The following is a 20,847-nucleotide window of genomic DNA, read 5'->3' as shown; positions in this document are numbered from 1 at the left end:
GCGGCGGCGTCCTCCTCCCTTTGTCCGCGCCGCCTCGGGGTGCCCCCGGGCGCTCTTTCCCTCCCCCCCCTCCATTTATTTATTTATTCATTCTGCTTTCGATCCCCCCTCCTCCCCAGCTGTCTCATTACCCCTGCGGGCTTTTTTCTTCCCCAGCGGTTATTTTCACCCTCCCATCCCCCCACCTTGCGTTAACTTTTTTTCGCGATAACAGTTTGCAGCAATTACCCACTTGCTGGCGGCCCTCCAGCACATCTACGGAGCACGCTTCTCTCCCAGGCTATTTTTGCCCTTTTTCTCTCGCCTTCCCACCCCTCCCTGCTGTATTTTTTCTGGCTGCCGTGCGCTAACCTCAAGTGAAGAGGCTGGTACAGGCAATGCTACATCTGATGCTAATGGGCCTACCTGGTGGGTAATACCGCTGGCTGCTTCTTCCTTTTTCCCCCCTCGTTTTCCTTTTATTTTGTTGATCCTTGGTATGCTGAAATCAAAGTTGTGATTGGGGCTTGGAAGAAAAACGCGGGGACTGCACAGGGCAGGTTACCGAGCTCAGCTTGGTGCGAAGGGGCGATAATTCTGGGTTCGTCTCAGGGTAACTTGGATCCAAAATTCACCCACTGGCTTTAAGATAATGAATGCCCATCTCTGACTGATACTGTAACAGGCGGCACGTGGGAGGACTTGCAAGGTTTCCATATAAGAACATGGGAGAATTTATTTCACACAGGCGAAGAAATGTGCAGAGTATGTGTTATTTATGAAACAGAAGGCAAGCTGTGTTTTCCTTAGGCAGCTCCGAGAGTGGCAAAACTTTGTATTTAGAAATTGTAAAAGCTGATTTCTGCTGTTTAATAAGAGCTACGTTTAAAGGAAGGCACCGACGAAAAAAGTAGTGGGACACGATCCAGATAAACACGAAGAAATACAACCCCACACATATTCCAGCACGGTTTGTGCCAAGGTGTAAAGATGGAGTTTTTTGGTTAGTTCCCTTTTTTTTAACCGTATTGGGAAAGGCATTAAGAAAATGTGCCGAGAGGAGCTGGTTACGTTGATAGTGCTATTCTGGTAACTGCAATTTTTTTTTTTATTGCTTGCATGTCAAAATGTTTCGAGTTTTGGACTAGCAAAAACGTGAGGCAGCCCTGATCGGGGGATGTGTCATCGGCTGTGTGATTCAGGGCTCGGATGACAGTTGCTACCGGTTTAGATTTTATGGCTTTGGGTTTGAGGATAAATCAGCCCATTAAAACCTGCTGCTGTGGAATTTGGAGGGGAGAGGCTTTGGTGAAAACCCTGACGGTTTTTGACAGCCGGGTGTTTACCTCCGGCTCTGCATTTGGGCGAGCTGACTGCTTTTTGGCATTGCCTACCTTTGCTCGAGTATTATGGAAAGATTTCCCTGAAGGGTGTTGGGTCTTTTTAAAGCAAAATGTGTGCGCAGTCGAGGCAGCCAGCAGCGTGATGGTGTCCCTTGCCTGGAGTAAGTCGAGGCTGAAGCACAAGTGTGGCGGGAGGATGTCTTTGTTGCCCTGGTTAGACTGACACTGGAAACTTTATTTTTGGCACCTTCAGAGATAGCATCTTCGTGTTTCCTCTTCAACTGTCTCTTCTCTGCTTTGCATATTTTTTTTTTCCCCTCTTCTCTTTATTTGCCTGCACCTCACCTTCTCTGTTCCTTCCCCTTCCCACCTCTCTCACGGTTTGGGCTGCTTTGAGGCTGCACCCACTGGAGGGCGACAGACACCTTTCCCTCTCCGTGGGGTCCCAGTGCTGCCCCGCGGGTGGGGCGGGACCCAGACCCCCAGCCAGCAGGCGGGCCGAGAGAGGAAAGGCCGCTTCTTGCTTTAATTTATTGACCTGCTTCTTCTACCGTGCGGTGTTAGGGTTATTTTCTGTCATACTTTGCATAAAGCAGGAGATTGCAGATGGCACTGTGGTATTTGGAGGTACCGAGAAGGTGGTTGCATGCTTGGGGGTGCTAGATCAAAATCCTGGGGTTTTTTGTTTGTTTGTTTAGGGATATTAGTCTAGAATCCAGTAGAAATTTGGAATGCTTCAAATGCTACCCATTTGTATTTTATTTTAGTTTCCTGTAACCAGGAGCAAAATTTGTCATGCTACTCTTTGTTGGTAGTCACTAATTTGTAGCTTTTGGGTGGGTTGCCTGGAGGTTTTTTTAAATGCCAGAGGTGAAATGTTTGGGCTGTGGCAGGAGGCTTCAGTCTGTGTGAAATGCCCTATGAAAAGAGGTGCAACATTGTCATGGAAAAAACATGAAGACACTTTAGATTGGCTTACTCTTGCTGCAGGGTGCTTGGGACACCTCCCGTGCCTGAGCGCAGCAGTCCTGTTTGAGCAGCCTCGGGGAGGATCTTGTCTTACAGCTAATTGTTGCAAATATTTCAATGAGTTTTCCTTAAATCGATACTCTGCCTAACCAAGACTGAGCTACATCTCAGTGGCAGCTAGCCAAGTCCTGTGGGCTGGGTGTTTCCAAAGAGACGCTCGGGCACAAGCCCTTCAGCAGGCTGCCGTGTCTCCCGGGCAGTGATGCTCCCAGGATTTTCATCAATGCACCTCAAGACTCAGCAGCAACCCCCTATTATTTTAATTTTGCCCCTTCTAGATTTTCCAGTGCCCTATAGTTTTGCCCCAATGGGCAACAGGGCAACGTTGCCCTAATGCCCCTATGGCAATGTTGCCAGTTCCACCAGTAAGGGGAGTTTCTACAGTGGTGCCCTACCCAGGCTTTTAATCATGCTGGCAAACGACTCTGAAAAGATTATGCTGATTTGTTTCTTTTTAAGTTTAACCATATTACAACACATAAAAATGGATGGGAAAGCCATGGTAGTTAAAGCCTTTTGCAAGTAATGCTTATTTGATTGGCCATACTAATAAATTGTAGATCATTTAAGAAGTGCAGCTTTGAATAGATTACCCAGTAGGATTAGTGCCTTTGACTTCTTCTCATCACTAACTTAATTTACGTGACCAGAATCAATCAGGGTTATGTTTTTTAAAGTAATCCTGAGCCCAGTCCCCTAAGTGCTCCATACACAGAGCTCAAGTTTATTCTAATGCCACTCTGGGCAGCGCTGCTTGCAGGATTGGGTCCTTGGCATTTGGAAGAAGAGCGTGAGGATGAAAATGCAGTGATTTAATATTTGTTGAATTTCTTCCATATATGCATATTTACTTGAATCCTCAGCTGTTGTAGTGCCATGGATTTAATTGATTTGTGCTAGCTGAGTATCATCCCAAGGCATCTGAACTCTAGGCAATACCCTTTAAATTGCTTACAGAGTAGCTAATATTGATATAAGATAATGTGGTAGAAATTAAGTGAAACTGCCACTCTTCATTGTTCTTTTTTTTCCCTAAAACTGCCATTGGAAGGGCTACCATGCTGCCAGTCTGTGACTCTGAAACTGTGGCTGGTGTCCTACAGCATCTTCTGTATTTATATCAGTCTCTCTCTTTTTTTTTCCAATGTGTCTAGATTTACACAAGCAAAAAGCTGCTCAGCGCCGACCCTAAACCCTGCTCCAAGAGCATCCACCCAACCCACCAGCTGGGTTGGTGGAAGGGGAGCGTGAATCAAATCCACGTCCTACCAGTGAGCTTTAGGTGGGAGGCAGCAGGGCGGGTGGCATGGGGCCGCAGGAGGGTGGCTGTTAAGACCCATGGGCTGTTGGGAAGGCTTATGCGTTTTAGCAGTTACTGGGTTTCCTGTTGTGGTTCTCTGTTGCCCAGAACGGTCACAGCCTCGAAGAACGCCTTCGCTGCCGTGGCTGCCCGACCTGGGTTTGAATGCAGTCAGTGCTTGAGTGCTGGCGTGGAAAAACGATTACTCTGTGCCAAAACGCAGCAGGAGTGCCCTGCTTTAGGGTGTTGGTGTAGGTAGGCTGCCCGTAGGTAGGAGAGCAACCCATACGTTGAACCACAGGGTTATCAGTGAGCTGGAATGTAGTTAAAAGTTCTTTCTTCCTTGCTTCAGATCACATGGCATTTGTGTTTTATTTCACTGCTGCAGTGTAATTTCCTTGCTCTTGAGACAGATGTAGGCAAATTTTTTCTGATGTTTTACATAGAATGTAACAGGTGAGAAATGATCTCCTGTTTTGGCATTGGTACTACGTTCAGTGTCTTGATGTTCTTCAAAATATAAGTTCATGCTGATGAAATTCAGAAAACACTATGCATGATAACATTGAAACATGTCTGACTTATCTTGCTAGACCCATTTTTTTCCTTTAAAATATTTTTTTTCCTTTTCTTTTTCTCTTTTTTTTTTTTCCAAACAGGAAGAGAAAATCCATTCAGGAGAGACTCTTCTTCATGTAAGTGTTATTTATGCTTGTTTATGAAATTACAAAAGGGTTATAAAGCTCATTAAAATGTTCAAATACTGAACATTTACCATCTGTTCATAGAAACCAAGTGTAGAGCATGTAAAAATAGGCTGTAGTTACACAGTAATAATGCTCAGCAACCGTTATCTTAAATCTACCCGTGCAGTTCTTCTGTGCATATCACTGCAGAATTTAGAAACCATTGCAAAGCACTTTTAAGCAGACATTTAAGCAGCATGCCCGTAAAGTTGGTGTGTAAATCCTGGAGGGATAATATTAAAGTGGTTTGCCCAAAGCAGAGGAGTCCCGTAAGTGAGAGCTCGTTTTAGCACCCCAGAGTCCCTGAATCCCAAACCCTGTGACAAGAGTCAGCTTCTCTGCCTTGGATCCTACAAAATCCAAGTTCTGCCTATAGAGCCATTTGTTTGCGTGCATGTGTACTAGTGTGTGCATGTATACGTGTGGGTAAGAGAGAGTGTGCATACGCGTATTTGGCCTCAAATAGCATATAGGTATTTCAGGCCTTTTCTACAACCTATGGTGATACCCATTAAAATAAGTGTAAATGCCACCAGCCATTGGTGAATACTGTTGCAAATGTTTTGTGAAAGCATTTGGCTCCAGACTGACTGCTCTGTCTGGGTGAGCCCGGTACAGTATTCTTCATGGGACCAAGAAAGCTGCACGTCATAAAAATACAAGTTTTTTCCACACCATCTAGTGACCTGGTTTGCTTGCAGATCTCAGATTTGAAAGCTCTTGAGTAGTATAGGAAGCTCTGCTCTGGTGTTTCTTCCTAGTACATAAATCTGATTAAATGTTTTAAGGGGCTGCATAGATGAAGACTCTCATTGCCTTAATGCAAAATTGGCTGAGCAAGGAAAATGACTGCATTGTTCCCAATGCAGGGCCCGCTTTGCATAACTTCCAAGCATGTACTGCGTCCAGTGGCATGGCAAGCCCACGAGCGCTCACCTCAGGCTGATTTCCCATAAGTCAGCATTTTTTTGGGGGAAAAATAACATATATCTTGGAATTGCAGCACTCCATTATGCTTGCGTAGCAACTGCTGGTTAATATGTAGCAAAACGCCGTGTGGTAACAAATGTTTTTTTGCTATTGTTGAGCTGGAATGTTAGTTCAGCTTCTAGATAAAAGTGGCTTGCGCAAGGCGCCCTGGTAGACCATGATTTCTGTGGCTTGTACGGTAGTTCTGTAGGCAACCGTGTTCTGCTCTTCCTCCCCCCTGTGCTTCCCTTCATCTTCCACGTGAGCGAGGGGTGGGCTTAGGTAAAGGCAGGGAACTGGCAGCCCTTTGCATCCCACAAAGCACCAGTGTGGGGTTTATATTAAGCCCATTGCTAGTCAAGCATCTGTTGAAAACACTCTTTATTCTGGTTGTGTTTCTAGCAGAAACGTTGTAAGACGCTTTATTTAATAGCTTTAAACCACAAGTGTTCTTTGGCTGGTTTTATGGATATCATAAGACAATCTTTCAAAAGAAAACAAAAAGCCAGTAGTTAGTGAAAGACACCCCACAAAGGATTAAAGAATCCTCCTTCCCTGCAGCTGGAATCCTGTCTTTGAGAAGGTAAATCATCATTTTTAAAAGGTAACGGAGAAGGAAAAATTCCAGAAGGCTTTTGATTATGACCATTTTCAACATTTGTAGCTCATTATTATTTCATTCTACTGTAGGAAGTTCAAACCTCTTGAAAAGCCTGTGAAGCACATGCTTCCCAGAGATTTTAAATGGGAAATAGTGCAACAAAACCACCTTTAAGGGAAGAAGCTCCCAAATAGAGAAGAACCCAAACAGACGAACCCTACAGCAGTGACTGTATGGTGTCTGGAAACTGCAGAATAAGCGTGCAACGCAGATCTGAAGAGTTTTGTCTGGAGATTTCAGTATCACAAACAAATAATGGGGAGCTTCCCAAGTCCAATACATATACTCCAAAATGAATGAGTAATGAAAAGTCTGTGGTCCAGAAGCCATTTGCGGTGCAGCCTTCCATCACCTGCTGTGGCTTTTCAACAGCTAACGGCAAGCTTTGAGCATCAGAGCCTCTCTCTTCTGGTTCTGTGCATGAAATACTACGACTTTGACTCGATAACTCTATTTGTGCCTGTCTGTGCATTGGCTCCCCTTGGCTTCTTCAACTGTGTGAGTTTCCAAAAGAGAGTTAAACTCCAGGGATGGGAATAGCAAGGCTATAGAGAAATGGCAGGATCGTGAAGCATCCAGGACAGGGACCTCTCCCAGGCCCCGTTCAGAGGGGGTTGATTCCTGTGGCGGTGAATGCTCGGTCAGGATTAACCCCTCAGGACTGTGACTTGGACCGGTCACCGTGACAGGAGGTGACCGCTTTGAGAAAGGACTCTTTGTGACAGTAACCAGCCATATGTAGTTGTAATGATAAGAAAGGGACCGTCTTATTGTAGTCACTTTGCGACAAATACTACCACAATTCATTACTTTCCATCAGTGCCTCATCCTATGGAGGAATCACCACTGCCCATCTACATTGAGGAGGGGACAGAAGTCCCGATTGGTGAGTGCAGTTGGGATGGGATATGTTTAAGGGGGGGGTATAACGGTACTTGGGTTTTATATTCCTCACGTTTGTGTGTACCCATTTGTCATTGAAAATTGTAAGGCCTGTTGCAAATGTTTTGGGATTTTTATTTTATTTTCTTAATGCAAGTGTATTTTAGAGCTCCTGAGGATTGTTAAATACTGCTAGTGTTGGTTTTCAGCTAATCGTAAATCAAAGTACAAAATTTATGCAGTGACATTAAAAGCTTCTGTGCAGGATCTCTTAACACAAGGCTGGGGAAGACCACGAGTATCACAAGAGGTAGTTCCCACTTCAGCCTTTGACCTTGGTGTTGAGATACTCAGAATAATCTGCCGGTTGGGTCAGCAGTTTTTGTTCTGCTGACACTGTCCTGCCCGGCACCCAGCAGACTCACATTGCGCACACCACTGAATAGCCAGAAGAGAGTTAGAGAGGTTTGCCATTATAGAGAGGTTTGCCATTACCTGCGTTGCACATCGGAGTGCTGCACACCCCCATTTCTGGTGTGGATGTATTGTCACTACATGGATATAGGTTTGGGTGTTGGGCTTTTTTGAATAGAGGAGCAGTCTTTCAGATAACCCATAAGGAAAGAGACTAAAAGATCGATAAGTTGGACTGCGGTGATCTCTTTGGACTGTAAAAAGCTGTGACTGCAGCATTTCCCAGAGCCCTTTCCTTATTCAACCTGTTCTTGGTTGCATACAGTAAGTGTGCCGTGGCTACCACCTTAGGAGTCTGCCCTGTTGAGCAGATGTGTCTCTTCAAATAACTTTTTCTTATTATATATCCTGAATTTTTCCATTCCTAAATTCAAGCAATTGCTTCTTGTCCTACTATCTTTTGAGCTAGATTAATTACCTTCCTCTACACACAGTACCTTGAAGGTATTTATAGCTGGATCTCAGCCCAGGAGTCTTCTCATGTATAGACCATATTAATTTAACTCTCTTACTCTCTCCTTAGATCATTTTTATTGTCCTTATTTGTATTTCCTTTAATTTTTCTATCTCCTTTCTAATCTGTGGAGACTTGAACAGCTCATACTATATCCACTGTGGTTGTTTTGACATAGCACTGTGCTTTAGATTTCCATATCATCTCCTCATATGTATACATCCAGAAATAGCTTAGCCTTTGACCCTTCTCCTGCATCACTCAGCAGCATCACACAGAGAAACTCTGTTACTTGGCTAATCTTACCATTAGGTCTTTCTTGGATTCACAGCTTTGCAGCGAGCTGCTCCTCAGGCACTGTCACTGCTCTCCTGAGATGTAGGGCTTTATACTTCCTAGCACTAAATCCCCATCCCATTGCATGCCGCTTACTTATTTTACCCAGGAATGATTTAAGACAGTATGCTTATGTATTTATTTTAATGCCCTGGGGTTTTATCATTTACATAGAAGTTGTTACTGTTTTATCATATATAGAGCAAAGAAGTACTTACAATTTTGTATTTTGATGCCTATTACAACTGTCTTCTGCACATTACTCCAGACTCCTTTCCCAGCTCCATCATTCTTGTTTGCATACCTTCCCTAACTTTTCCTTCCTCTAGTTATGAAAGTTCATAATGTAAAAACTGTCAGGTTTAGCCTTCTCCTTGTCTTCATTTTGTACCTTTTCTCATTACACGGTTAGTATATTATTGTTGCTGTATCTCTTCTATGCATGGCATGATGTGATCTTTCCCACAGCAGATCATCTTTTCCTCACCTCTTCTGGGGTTGTAGTCAGCTGAACGTCTGCTCAACGTCAGTCCGCTCTTGTAGAACCATTAAGGCTAAGTTCTGTCGTGGCCCCTGGTATTTCATCTTGTCTTTCCCATTGCACTGAGGAAACCTGAACTGCCAGGATGGTGGTACCCGCACCAAGAAAAATACTGTAAGGCTGATGAATCACAAAACTGACCAAACAAAAAAAAAAAAAACAATCTGTGAGTGAAAATCTTTTTAGAGGATGTTTGTTTGGTGCTGTCATGAAGCAGGTTTGTTGGATCAGGCTCTGAAATGCAGCAGTAGCTGTAAAATGGCCAAACTGGGTTGGGGAGGGCATTGTGTTTACTTATTTTAAATAAGTATCTGAACTGTCAATACAGCAAGCTGTGGTTGAGGGGGAATGAGTGGAAAAAGTAAATGATGGCAGATGAGAGCAAATCACAAGCTCCGAGTTTGGTATTTGAATGCCTGACATGGGTCAGGGCTTTTATAATAGTTGGATGCAGTATAAATCATCAAGCCAGGAAGTCAGCTGCAAAAATCTGGTCTGGGTCTGGGTCTCAGTTTTGGTCCTACTTTTGATTGAGCTTACCAGCGAGATCCAGATCCAGGGTGCCCATTTGCAGCTGTATAGACCAGAATAGGAATAAAAAGAAGTCCTTTCTGAGTTTAGGCTGGGGAAGAATAACACACAGTGTAGTTGTTGAAACAATTCAGCACAACTATCATTTACTTTTAAAAGATTGTTTGGAGAACTTAGATTATTTCCTCATCCAAAACACATTTTGGATAGTATATGGAGCGCATACTGTTCTGGCCCAAGCCTGAGTGGTGGTGGTAGATCGCTTTGTAGCTTCCGTATTTATTAAAAAAAATAGAGAAATCAGTAGGTTCTTTCAGAGTCTAAATTTAACAACCCTAATTATTTCAAGCAATTTAAAAAGGTACATAAATCTCACTTGTTTATTACAGCTGCTTCATGAAAACAGCAGCTACAAATAATACCCTATAAAGAACATCTAGCTAACACTGTCATGAATTAACCAACAAGAGAATGAGTGTATGGGATCTGGACAAAGGCAGCATTTCCTTCTCTGGAGGGAGGGTCTTTGCATTGAGGAGAAGGTGGTTATTAGCTAAACACTGGTTTTATCTCCTTGGATGAAATGAAGACTTTGACATTTCTGCATAGATGAATACCACTTTTGATTGGAAAAAGGTCTAAGCTATACTTAATTTTTATGTACTTCTGCACTTTCTCGAGTACATTCCTCGAGGAAGATAGGTAATTGGGATGCCACAAACGTGTTAATAAATCAAAGATATTTCTGAGGAGCTGGAGAATATTTTGTGAGCAGTAGCAAAGACTCTAGAGAATAACAGTAAAAGAGCACAGGTCGGACACTGGCAGTCTTAATTCAGGCACAATTTCAACTGTCTTCCACACAATTAAACAGTTCAGGAGATTGAAGGTGAGGAAATAGGCAGAGCAGGTCGTTATTCAGCATTGCCGTTCGTGCTAAGGTCATGGCCATATTCCCCGGTCACCGTTTGGAACCTGTTGTGTTAAGCACTGAAGAAAACACCTGAGGCCACACAGTTCAAATTTACATTTTATAAAGCAAAAACCCAGGAACAAAATATTTGTATTGGCAGTCATTGTATTTGGCCTGTACAGCACATCACTGAGGGAATAATTGCCTCCTCCGGGATCAGAGAGCAATAGAGCTGTGGGCTGAGAGGTTTATTTATGTTTTTCCTTCCAAGTCACATTTTGAGACACTAGTGTTGTTTTAATACCTGTGAAATTAGCTGCAAAGACATACAAATTCAGGATCTAATTCTCAGCTGATTTACTCCAGCATAGCTTTGTTGATTCCAGTAGCATTGCTATTGCGTTATCATTGTATAAACAGGATCAAAGTCAGACCCCCTTTTTCAGGAGTCAGTCCTGCTAACCTTGAAACCTGTGGCACTTCTGCTGTAACTCTGAATCCCTATGTGGGCAAAACCCCCGTGGTCCACTTCTATCTTACTGATCCACTTTTTGCTAAAGAATAGCACTGGCTTCAGTAGACTTATTTCAAATGTATACAAGTGTTATGTAGACCTTGTCTATATAGGATCCCCCCCCCCATTAAATCATCTTGGTATGATGGAAAGCTCCATTAGCACTCTGAAGCCATATTGTCTTCATCATACTCATAAGTCATGGTGTAGCCCGGGCTCATTTGAGTCATCTTAATTACAGGAGAAGAATTTTCTTGTAATTGCACACAGGTTCTTCTGCCACTGCTCGATCCCTGCTTTTAAGCATCTCTGATGCCTTATTAATAATAAAAACTGGATTTCCAGTCTACTCCTGCTCTTGGGCAGACTCACTGAAAGACAGATGCTTTGTTGGGTTTTTTTTTTCCTCCTTCGATAAGAGAGTTAGAGCTGTTTTTTAAGCGGGGTAAGCATAGGAAGTGCACCTTTCCCAGGCAGGAAGAGTATTTGGCACCTTATAGAGAGCTGGCTCTGTGTCTCTCTAGGAGGTTGCCTTCCCTCATAAGAGAAGAGAACCATTTCTGTCATATGCGCTTCAGGGTTTGCTCTTTCATGGGGTGCTGGCACACAGAAAGCTTGATTTTTGCCAGGTACTGAGTGCCTTCTGCGAGGTATTGAGTGCCCTCCTATCCTTTGCAGCCAAAAAGGAGTTGATTGCTCTTGGCATCAGGCAAATCTGGACCCAGAAGACCACAGGTAGTATTTACCAATTATTTATGTGCTTTCGCATGCCAGAGATTGTCTGAATTGATTTCCCTAGCATACAAGGGATTTCAGGCGTTAATGACACTTGTCTGCCACTAAAAACCATTATTATTTTTTAAAAATAATAACAATACAATAATAAGCATGACATTTATTGCATTGCCACAGGGAAATTAAAAACCCCCAAAATTAACTACAGTCCAAGTAACTATTAGCTCTTTAGAGCTATTGCAAATGTGTGAGTTATATACCCTGAATGAGCACCATATGCCAATTTATTGTGGCTCAGTGAGTCACAGGACACATTGTGGAAAGCAATAATTGCTTGGCATGCATTGTAACATTCAGTGTTTTTTTTTTTTAATTTTCTTAAAAGAATATGTTTTTACTCTGACAGTGTAAAATGAGTATCGTCTGATATGCTGCCACCAGGGACTGTTACTTATTTTGCACTTAACCTGGAGCTTACCCATTTGTCACTCGCCGCACACACCCTCTGTATCTTTTCCTTTCCAACTGCTGTATTGTATGCGTGCAGTATCAGAATATGAGGATTGAGCCTTCCATTCAGTATTGTGTTGTCATTTTGTGTTAATCCTCTTATCCCTTTTCCTCCTCACCTTCTTTCTTTGTCCGATAGGGAAATTCAGATTGGTTACAAGGAAAAATTGTTCACCCTGAGAGGAGTGAAGCAGAGGGACAGGTTGTTCCGAGATTGTACAGTCTTGGAGGTTTTCAGAGCTTGACCAGATAAGGCCATCGGCAACGTAGCCTGATTTTGATGTTGGCCCTTCTTTGAGCAAGAGGTTGGGCTACGTGACCTCCAGAAGTCCCTTCTAACCTAAATTATTTTATGGTTCTGTTTAATACCCAGTTCCTGTTCTGATTCAGCTGTGGTGCTATGTGTGTCATTAACTCCTCACTCCCCATTGGAGTCATTCTCTTTCATACCAGCATAAAACAGGAGCGACCTCCTGAAGGTCAGTGGAGTTACAGTGGTTTTACTCACGTGGGATCGAAATCAAGATGTAAATGGTAACCTCAGATGAGATTAGTAGGTGAAATTTGGGTATCTCTGAAATTAGTTGGAATTTTTACCAGGATTTCACTTGAGATCTCTTCAGATCTTCATTAAGTGCCAATTGAAGTTATCAGTTGAAGAGTTTGATGCATAATTATATCAGGATGATAAGTATTTAAAAAGTAAAGATCGCTTTTTTCCCCTTTCAGTTACAAATCCCATACTCTAGCAGCCTTGAAGAGAGCTTTGGGGTATTTAGGATTTAGCGAGTCACCAACTGCCCTCGCTCTGCCATTACGTGCTGGTTTCCTCATGAGGCTCTAACCACATGAGGGAGTTAATGCTGCACAGAGCATCTACTCCCAGCCAAATGCCTTAAGTTTCTTCACCAAAAAGGTTGTCAAGCATTGGAACAGGCTGCCCAGGGAAGCGGTTGAGTCACCATCCCTGGAGGTGTTTAAAAGACGTGTAGATGTGGTGCTTAGGGACATGGTTTAGTGGTGGACTTGGCAGTGTTAGGTTAACGGTTGGACTTGATGATCTTAAAGGTCTTTTCCTACCTAAATGATTCTATGATTCTATGATATGCTAGCCAAAAAATGCTCTTGGTCAGAATAATGTTATTTTAATTGTGCCGAAAGAAAGCAAAACCACACTCAGATTCACCATATCAGTCTAGGGAATTTTCAACGATGATCTAGCTATTATAGAGAAAAAAAGAAAAGAAACTCCCAATTGCTAGGAAAAAGAAATACAGGCATAGTTTTATAGGGTTGCTCTTTCAACTCTGCCAAGATAAGGTGATTTTTCTCCATATCTCTCCTTTATCAGCAATAAGTATATTGCTTATGCAAACACATTATTTCCCATCAGGCTCTGTCAAAAATAAAGGTTACAAATGGGGCTACCGTAGTGGATTGAGGAAAGACTAAATATGAGCAACCGAAAGCCTTTTTTTGTCCCTTTTTATGCAAGGCAGGATTCTAAAATCAAGATTTAACAGGACAGACTTGCTTTCATATACTTTTTCTAGTGACTGCTGCCCTCCCTCTTCTGTAACCACATCAATTCTCTCTCCTCATACAGATCCTCCTTAAATGATGTAGAGGGTTGATCTTTCAAATGTGAAAAAGGTGTCGTGCCATGTAGAGGGAATATAGTAGCAGAAGATACTGTTGCTTAGTAGGGTTGAAGGTCCCTTCTGCTCCACTCTTCCTGCAGTACACAAGCTATAGATTACAAGTCACATTTAATAGACAGATAATATTCACGTGAGGAATTTAAAGCAATACATCTGACTTTGAATCACCTAGGTTTCTCCTTCTGCAAAACTATCAGAAGGTCATGTAGCTCTTGTATGCAGGTCACCTCCTCACAAAAATCCAGAAAAGTAAACCAAAGGAAGTTCTCTCGCTTTCTAACATTAGTTTACATATGGAGTGTTTTTATGGCTATATCTCAGCTGTTTGTCACGTACCCATCATTTATGGTAGAACTGCAAACAGTTTCCCACCTGTCCGTAATTAGCTTTTGCACACACACAAAAAAAAGAAAAACAATTGTAGTCATGATGAAAACAGCTTTGGATATTAAAGGTTAATGTGCCACATTGGTATCTAGTGTAAGTGTGTTCGCTTAGATGAAATTGCACTAAGAAAGATCCTCAACTGTTCAGCTTTATGAACTGCGCCTCTGAACTGGTCAACAGGAGTAGGTTAAGTTTACAGCAGTCAAGCTAGGACTATAAAAGCAACCTGCAACGAAAACCACCAGCTGGCATTTGTTTGAAAAGAAAAGAGATGGAGAAGAATACTCAGGCTGTTCATATATTGTCATGCTATACTTGGGGATGCTTACCTGCAAAAGCCAACAGAAAAGCAAGTACCTGTAGCCTGCGGGATTGACACTGGTATAAAGGTAGGATTGCAGGTACTTGTTTCTTGTACTGGAGTCAGCCTTGCTCTTACGAAATTCCCTTCGGAGACAGCGATTCCAGAGTGAATTCGGTGGGGCTTTTGTCCAAGTAGTGTGTGGGATCAGGGTTTTGTTTGTGCTTGGTGTGTGCTCTGCACTTTGCAGACCGTGGTATGCCGAAGTGGTTTATATGTTAGTTTCCTTGGAGAAGTGAAGTATTTGTTCTGGCGCCATTTCGTTTTCATATCTCTTGACATAAAAATGAGTGCAGCTCTCGGTATGTGAAAGCTGACGTCAGAGGTCCGTGGCGAAAGCAAACTGAAAATACACTTCTGACTGGGAATCGGCCTTAATCATGTGATGTTTAAAAGCATGTTGGTTTAGTGGTCAATACCAAAGGTTTTACTTCCAACTCAGACCTTCAAAACAGATGGGTAGCGATCAAAAATTTGTGATTTTTTGATCAAATAACGCCCATTGAGAGGCCTGTAGGACGTAGCAGTATTCCTTCTGAAATGTCCTCCAGGAGCACGGTGAGTGGCTCCGGCCAGCCGTGGAAGCTCAGAGGACGGAGCTGCAGCTGGAGACCGAGCCAAGGCTGTTCTTGGATTGAACAAAAAATGCCAGTGTCCAAGGCATGCAAGCCAGCACCTGGCACCAGCTGCATGAAAGCAAATAAATACCATACTGTCTACACAGCTTCGCTTTTTTTTTGTGTGTGTGAAAGTCTACAGTTCACCGACCTGTTTTGCAAAGTTGTGCTCTCTGTGAGCTTGTTCATCAGCTTTGCCACTTCTTCTTTTAGCATATCCTCTGCAGAAACCCCCCGCGCTCTCTTTCGCTCTGCCTTATCAGTAGTTTCGATTTCATTTCCTGTGTGAAACTTCATATGCTTGAAGTTTCTGTTCCATTTTTTTTCTTGAAGGAAAGAAAACAACAACAGTAAATTAAACCTCAGGGTGCTTAGGAAATCTCTGATGGCTGAAGGCCTGTGAGCAGTGGTGCCCTGGCCGAGCACTATAGTCACCCGAGTACCGCGGTGCAGCGGCAAGGGTCGCTGCTCCACCTTAGCTCCACGTCTTAAAAACCTACAGCTCATTTCCATCACTGATTCATATTTTCGCTGATAATTACTGTCAGCATGAAGGAGAAGTCAAGACTGAAATCAAAAGTAGCTTACTCTTATCATTAAGTATAGAGCTCATGGCTCTGTCCTCACGGCTTCATAACCTTCTCAGACTTTATAGCCCTGTACTGGGGCTCACACTGCTGATCGCGTGCATGTAATAGCTGTTTTCCTGGTACAAGCTGGCTGGCCGTTTTCCACCCATGGTGCCGTGTTGCACAGCTCTTCCTTCCATTAATGTATTCTAGAAAAAAAAAAAAGCAGGTGTTACACAGATGGGGCACAGGAACAAAGAAGAAGAAAGAGGATTGTTCTCCGCCACCGATGGTGTTGGGATCTAGATTTGTGGGAATAAGGTACCGTATGACATGTTTAAACAGCTGCCACAGGTGGGATAGAAATCTGTCCTCAGTTATTGTTTAAATTAAAATGAATGGATAGAAGCAATAAAAATACAACCCCAGCTTTGTGTGGAGGTGGCCTAGGCAGGTATGGCAACAGCCTGGTTACGAAGCTGATCAAAGCCATTGGTGGGTATGGAAGACTCCACTTGTTTTTCCAAAAACATGTAATCTTATACATATATCTGGTTTTTTCCTAGTTGGAAAACATACTGAAAAAGTACAAGAGTCTTCAATTAAGAGAAAGCCCTGAACACTAGCATTGGTAAACTCAGTAAATTTAAGACTAAATTTAGAATTAGTTGAAAAAACAGATGAGGGTGGAACGATTTATCCCCAAGAAAAAATTACTTTGAAATAATGAATTCATACATTTTATTGCACATTTGCTTCACTAAATGGCTACTTTATCGTTTCTTTTCCCTGCACTGGGGCACTGCTCGGTTATCGTAGCATGGAGATTGCTGTCTGACATTAACATGCGTTGTAAGTGCCTTGCACATGTGTCACACAGAATCTATAAGTTCTTAATCACATGCAAAAAATTCAATAGGCACAGTGCACACCACTGACTATTCAAGTTCATAAGCTTTGTGGGCTTTAAGGTTTTTGCTTTTTTATAGCAGGATGAGGGACATCACTTACAGATTTTGATGTGGTTTATTTGTGGCAGTAGAACTAGTTTAATTGACACCAAGACTTACTAAAGAATTGCAATCCACTCAACAGCAGACCTTCAGAATCGAAAACAAAATATGAAAATGCTTGTTCCTTTAGTCAAAAGTTGTATAACTGCAGAATACAAGGTGGTTGAAGAGTCAAGGATGTGCACAGCTCGTTGAACCTTCTTCAGCAATGCCCATCTCGCTTGGAAAGCCATCACCTTGCCACGCCACTTGGATGTACTCCTGCATTTTGTTAAAGCCCTCTCTTAAAGACGAGGGCCTCGAGAGGTGCTGTCACCCAGTGAATTAATGTTTATTTTACTTTCACAGTAGGAGAGCTGGTACAGTGGAGGGAGTATGCAGGGAAAGCAGTAGGGAGCTGGTGCTTCTTTCCAGCTTATTGACAGTCAGGAGGCTGTTAGCTGGCACACCTGGAGGCATTAAATTAGGTCAGCAGTTGGCTTCACGTGGACAAAGCCAAGCGTTAACTGGATGTTCTCCTGCGCAAAATTACCAGTACGGTGTACAAGGGATGAGCAGTTTCCCTTCATTCTCCCGGCCTCCGCCAACCCTTGTTTTCATGCTCTCCTTCCCTGTGGTCCTCTTTGCAAGAGTCACCCTTGGGCTTTCTTCTTTGAGGAGGAGACAGAGTAGGAGGACCGTGGTTCTCCTGTGAAGGACGTTTGGTTTCTCACTGGGATACAGGAGACACTATGCCCACAGAGGATTCCAGTAAGATGGAGTCATAACCAGTGTGATGCAGTGTGCCAGTCCTCTGCTTCGCTGCATCCCATGCTCTTCCTTGCTGACCGCTGCAGAGGCCAGGGCTGCCCTCGGCCATCTCCCTGGGGAATCAGGCTCCATCCCTCTGAGGCTGGGAAGCATAATCTTCGCTTCAGCCTCTGTGTTTAGGGTCAGGGTCATGTTCCCTCTGAAACTCATTGGAGTTGGTGGATATTCGTTCTCTTCCCTTCCACCCCACACAACGGGAAGAGAGTTTTTAATTTCCTCCCGTTCTGGGTTTAGTTGTAACTCCTTTGTTCTTTCACAGTAGAACAAAATAGGCATCTAGAGTATTGCGTGACTGCAGATTTTCTGCTGCTGAAATCTGAGCAAAGATGCAGGATTTTATAACAGCTCTGCACTGTGACATGGTACCTATTTGAAGCATTTGCACAGCATGAATGGAAACATCAGCAAGAAAAAAGCATGTGGGGGAAAAAAAAGATACCTTTTGTCCAGACCACAACTGATGAAAAAGAAATTTCATTAAGCCCTGGGCTTTCCTTTCAGAATAGACTTCAGCTTTATAAAGGAGTGCATTTTGCTCCTAGAAAATTTTCAGTAGCAGGTTTTCCAGTCAATCACAGAAGACTAAAAAAAGCATAGTAGTGAAAGAAAAGGAAATGAAGAAGTGAGAAGGGAGATGGTGAAAGTTGGAGGGAAAGCTGAGAAAGAAGAAAGGACAAGTGGATAGATATTTAAATAACTACCCATAGATGTTTAAATAACTACCCATACCCAGGGAAAAGTAATCAGAAAAAGAGGATTCCATTAAAGACAAAGAGAACAGTGAGATGTAGTTCAGGGAATTTTTAGAGGCATTTTTAAGAAGAAGAGAGGCAATGTGTGCAATAAAATGAGCAGTACTATTTTTCAGAAAATGTTGGTATCTTTTTCAATGAAACTGAAGGAACTTGGATATGAGTTAAGGACAATAAGTGGTCAGGTGCTCTTTGGATACTGGTGTGGCCTTGAGGGCTGCCAAACATAAAGGCTTTTTCTTCTGCAGATCAGAAAGACTTGCACTAAAGCCATAAGTTTGATCAAGGGGCTGTTTTTTTTAATCATGTATTGATTGGCTTAACCACACTGCTCTGGGAGGGAGGGAGGGAAAGCTGTCAACATCAAGAATTACAGCTTTCAAAGTTCCAAGTAATCCTAGGAAATGAGCCAAACATAATAAATGCAGTTTTATTCGGGACCTGATCCTACTACTGTTGAAATCAATAGCAGCTTTTCCATTGCTCTCAATGAGAGTGGAAGCTGCTTATTTGAAGAGCAGCTCTGATCCAGCAATCAGGACAGCTAATTTTGAAATATTAATGAATATGAATATAAAATAATTAAAAAAAGAACCAACCCACAAATAGATTGGCAGCTCTAGGAAAGCTCAATTTTTTAAGGGAGGTTGACTTTGGTTTCCAAGATACAAAAGAAAAAAATGGCAGAAAAATAAGAGAGATGTTAATGTCTAAAGAGGCAATGAGCTTAAGTAGGGTTAGAAAAATTAATTATAATGTGATAAACAGATGTCTCTCAAAAGCCATTGAGACAGAAAAGGAGGAGAGAGCACTGAGAAGCTCAAGACACACAGTCTGCACAGGCTGAACTTAGTAGAAAAGGGTCTTTGAAAGCAAAAGTAGTGGTGGTACACATCATGCTGCAAAAATAGTCCATAAAATCAGCAGTACAGCCATACAGTCATTCCTCAGGCAGCATTCCCAGCAAGGTCAGAGACACTCTGAGTATGTACTTTGCTTTTAGTTCTCTAACGGAAGAACGAGCTAGAAAAGAAAAGTTCAGTTACGATTCTAGTCACCAATTCAGTCAGTATGTTGAATCCCTATTCAAAGTTTATATGCGTTGACCAAAAAAGAAGTAGGTCCTTTGCTGTGGTTTCTGATCTTCAGACACAAGCCAGGGCATGCATTTTAGCATGCGTAAATATTTACAAATGTATATCTGTGTGTACGGGCAGATTTTGATTTTCGTGTTTCCATCAGCATTTGGAAAACCATTGTTTTGAAGACTTGATTTTTAAAGATTATTAAGTGAGGTAGCATCCACGATGAATTTGTCCTCAGGGCTCCTCCTGGAAGGTGTTACCTTGCATTGGTTGCCTGTCTCTGGCTATAAGAAGCTTGGAGCAGATCATTACTGTAATCCCAAAGCAGACATTAAACAGTGTATTTTCAGATGTGTAATCTGTGGGTTGTCTGTCAAAAAAAGTCAGTGGTTCAGCAGTAACGTGAGTTGTGTCTGTTCTGACAACCAGCAGGTCCTGTCCACGCTGGTGGCCTTCCCCCATCTGCATCTCTCATCGGCTGATCCCTCTGCCCAGTGCCTCCCCCTTCCCCTACCCCTCATTTTTTGCATGTTATGAAGGATTACATTTCAATGCCAGTATTTTTTAAAGGGTAAGGGTTATCTGAGGTGCAGGCTGTACGTGCAAAGATAGGATAATTGTAGCACAGTAGATGGCCCAAGCTGGGTTGGCTGCGAAAGCTCTATGCTTATGGCTAATCTTTTGGTATTTTCAGCTGTGCATCAAAGACTAATCATCACAGGGAGCAGCAAGAGAGTTTGGGTTATTGCAGGGGCTATTTCAAATGAGGACATTTGTGCACCAGACACAAGGGACAGATGCATGATTCTCCTGCAGAAGGAGAGGAGCCCTTGAGGTGGTCCTGGCCGCACCAGGGAGCAGATGCTTGAGAAGTGCAAAGAGCCCACGCTTGCTCCCTTGTTCTATTTTTCCACGTTTTACCAGCATCGATTTAACAACTGATAACTTCATCCTCAGTCAGTTAGGGTTTGTACCAGTGTACATGAGAGCAGATCCTGGGCCTGGCCCAGTCTGGATCCTTTCTCCCCTTGCTTTCGGGTCAGGCTGTAGCAGCTTGGCTGGACTCAGCCTAGTAGCACACTGTAAACGGCAGGCTTCTCTACTGCTTTTTATTTATCCATATCAAGTTCATCAGATGAAGCCAGAGCTTCCTGGGGCCATCCGAAGCTTCCTGGAGGGGGTACTCTCGCAGGCAGATGTGGCTCCTGGAAGGCAGACGTGTGTCTCCGGGAGGCAGACATGTGTCTCAGACTTGGATCGCTCCTTTTGGACTGTGTGGTTGTAAGAGCATTTTCTTACAATATATTTCCTTGGGGGAATCAGATGGGCTTAGATCTCGGATACCATCCCCACTAAGTGATACAGTAAAAATAACCTATTATTCTCTGGTTCTGACCTGGGCGGTGACAACATATTGTTTCAGCATCTCTGTCAGACTATTTCCCTTAAGAGCCATTTTAACCTCACCCAGTGGGACATAACTAAAGGAAATGAAACTCCAACCCCATTAAGGAAAAAGACAATGCCTTTCACTAAACAAACTTGATTTTCTTGGCTTTTCTTCGCCAAGGAGAATCGCCCGTACCCCCCACCCTTGCAGCCTTTGTAGACAGTTCCTGTAATTGGGAATGGCTGGGTGGACACCAATGGTTGGCAGCAAAGGGGGATAAATCTG

The 20,847-nt window shown here is 43.0% G+C and overlaps 1 protein-coding gene across 2 annotated transcripts in view; it reads left to right on the top strand.

Moving 5' to 3' along the window:
• Positions 1-351: 351 nt before the first annotated feature.
• Positions 352-20,847, top strand: part of SLC6A6 (solute carrier family 6 member 6) — a 58,837-nt gene continuing 38,341 nt past the window's right edge. Inside the window, exons 1-4 of one of the 2 annotated variants that reach the window (XM_019473440.1) lie at positions 352-408; positions 4,311-4,346; positions 6,848-6,913; positions 11,351-11,407. In XM_019473440.1, coding sequence (XP_019328985.1) covers positions 378-408; positions 4,311-4,346; positions 6,848-6,913; positions 11,351-11,407 — 190 coding nt within the window. In that variant the 5' untranslated portion in view covers positions 352-377. The remainder of the gene's footprint in view (positions 409-4,310; positions 4,347-6,847; positions 6,914-11,350; positions 11,408-20,847) is intronic. The other variant, XM_019473441.1, reaches the window with a different exon arrangement.

The sequence above is a fragment of the Aptenodytes forsteri genome, unplaced genomic scaffold, assembly GCF_000699145.1.
Source record: "Aptenodytes forsteri isolate BGI_AS27 unplaced genomic scaffold, ASM69914v1 Scaffold53, whole genome shotgun sequence".
In the NCBI taxonomy this organism is placed as follows: Eukaryota; Metazoa; Chordata; class Aves; order Sphenisciformes; family Spheniscidae; genus Aptenodytes; species Aptenodytes forsteri.
The sequence above is the reverse complement of the archived record's forward strand: the minus strand, read 5'-3'. Positions and strand labels throughout refer to the sequence as shown.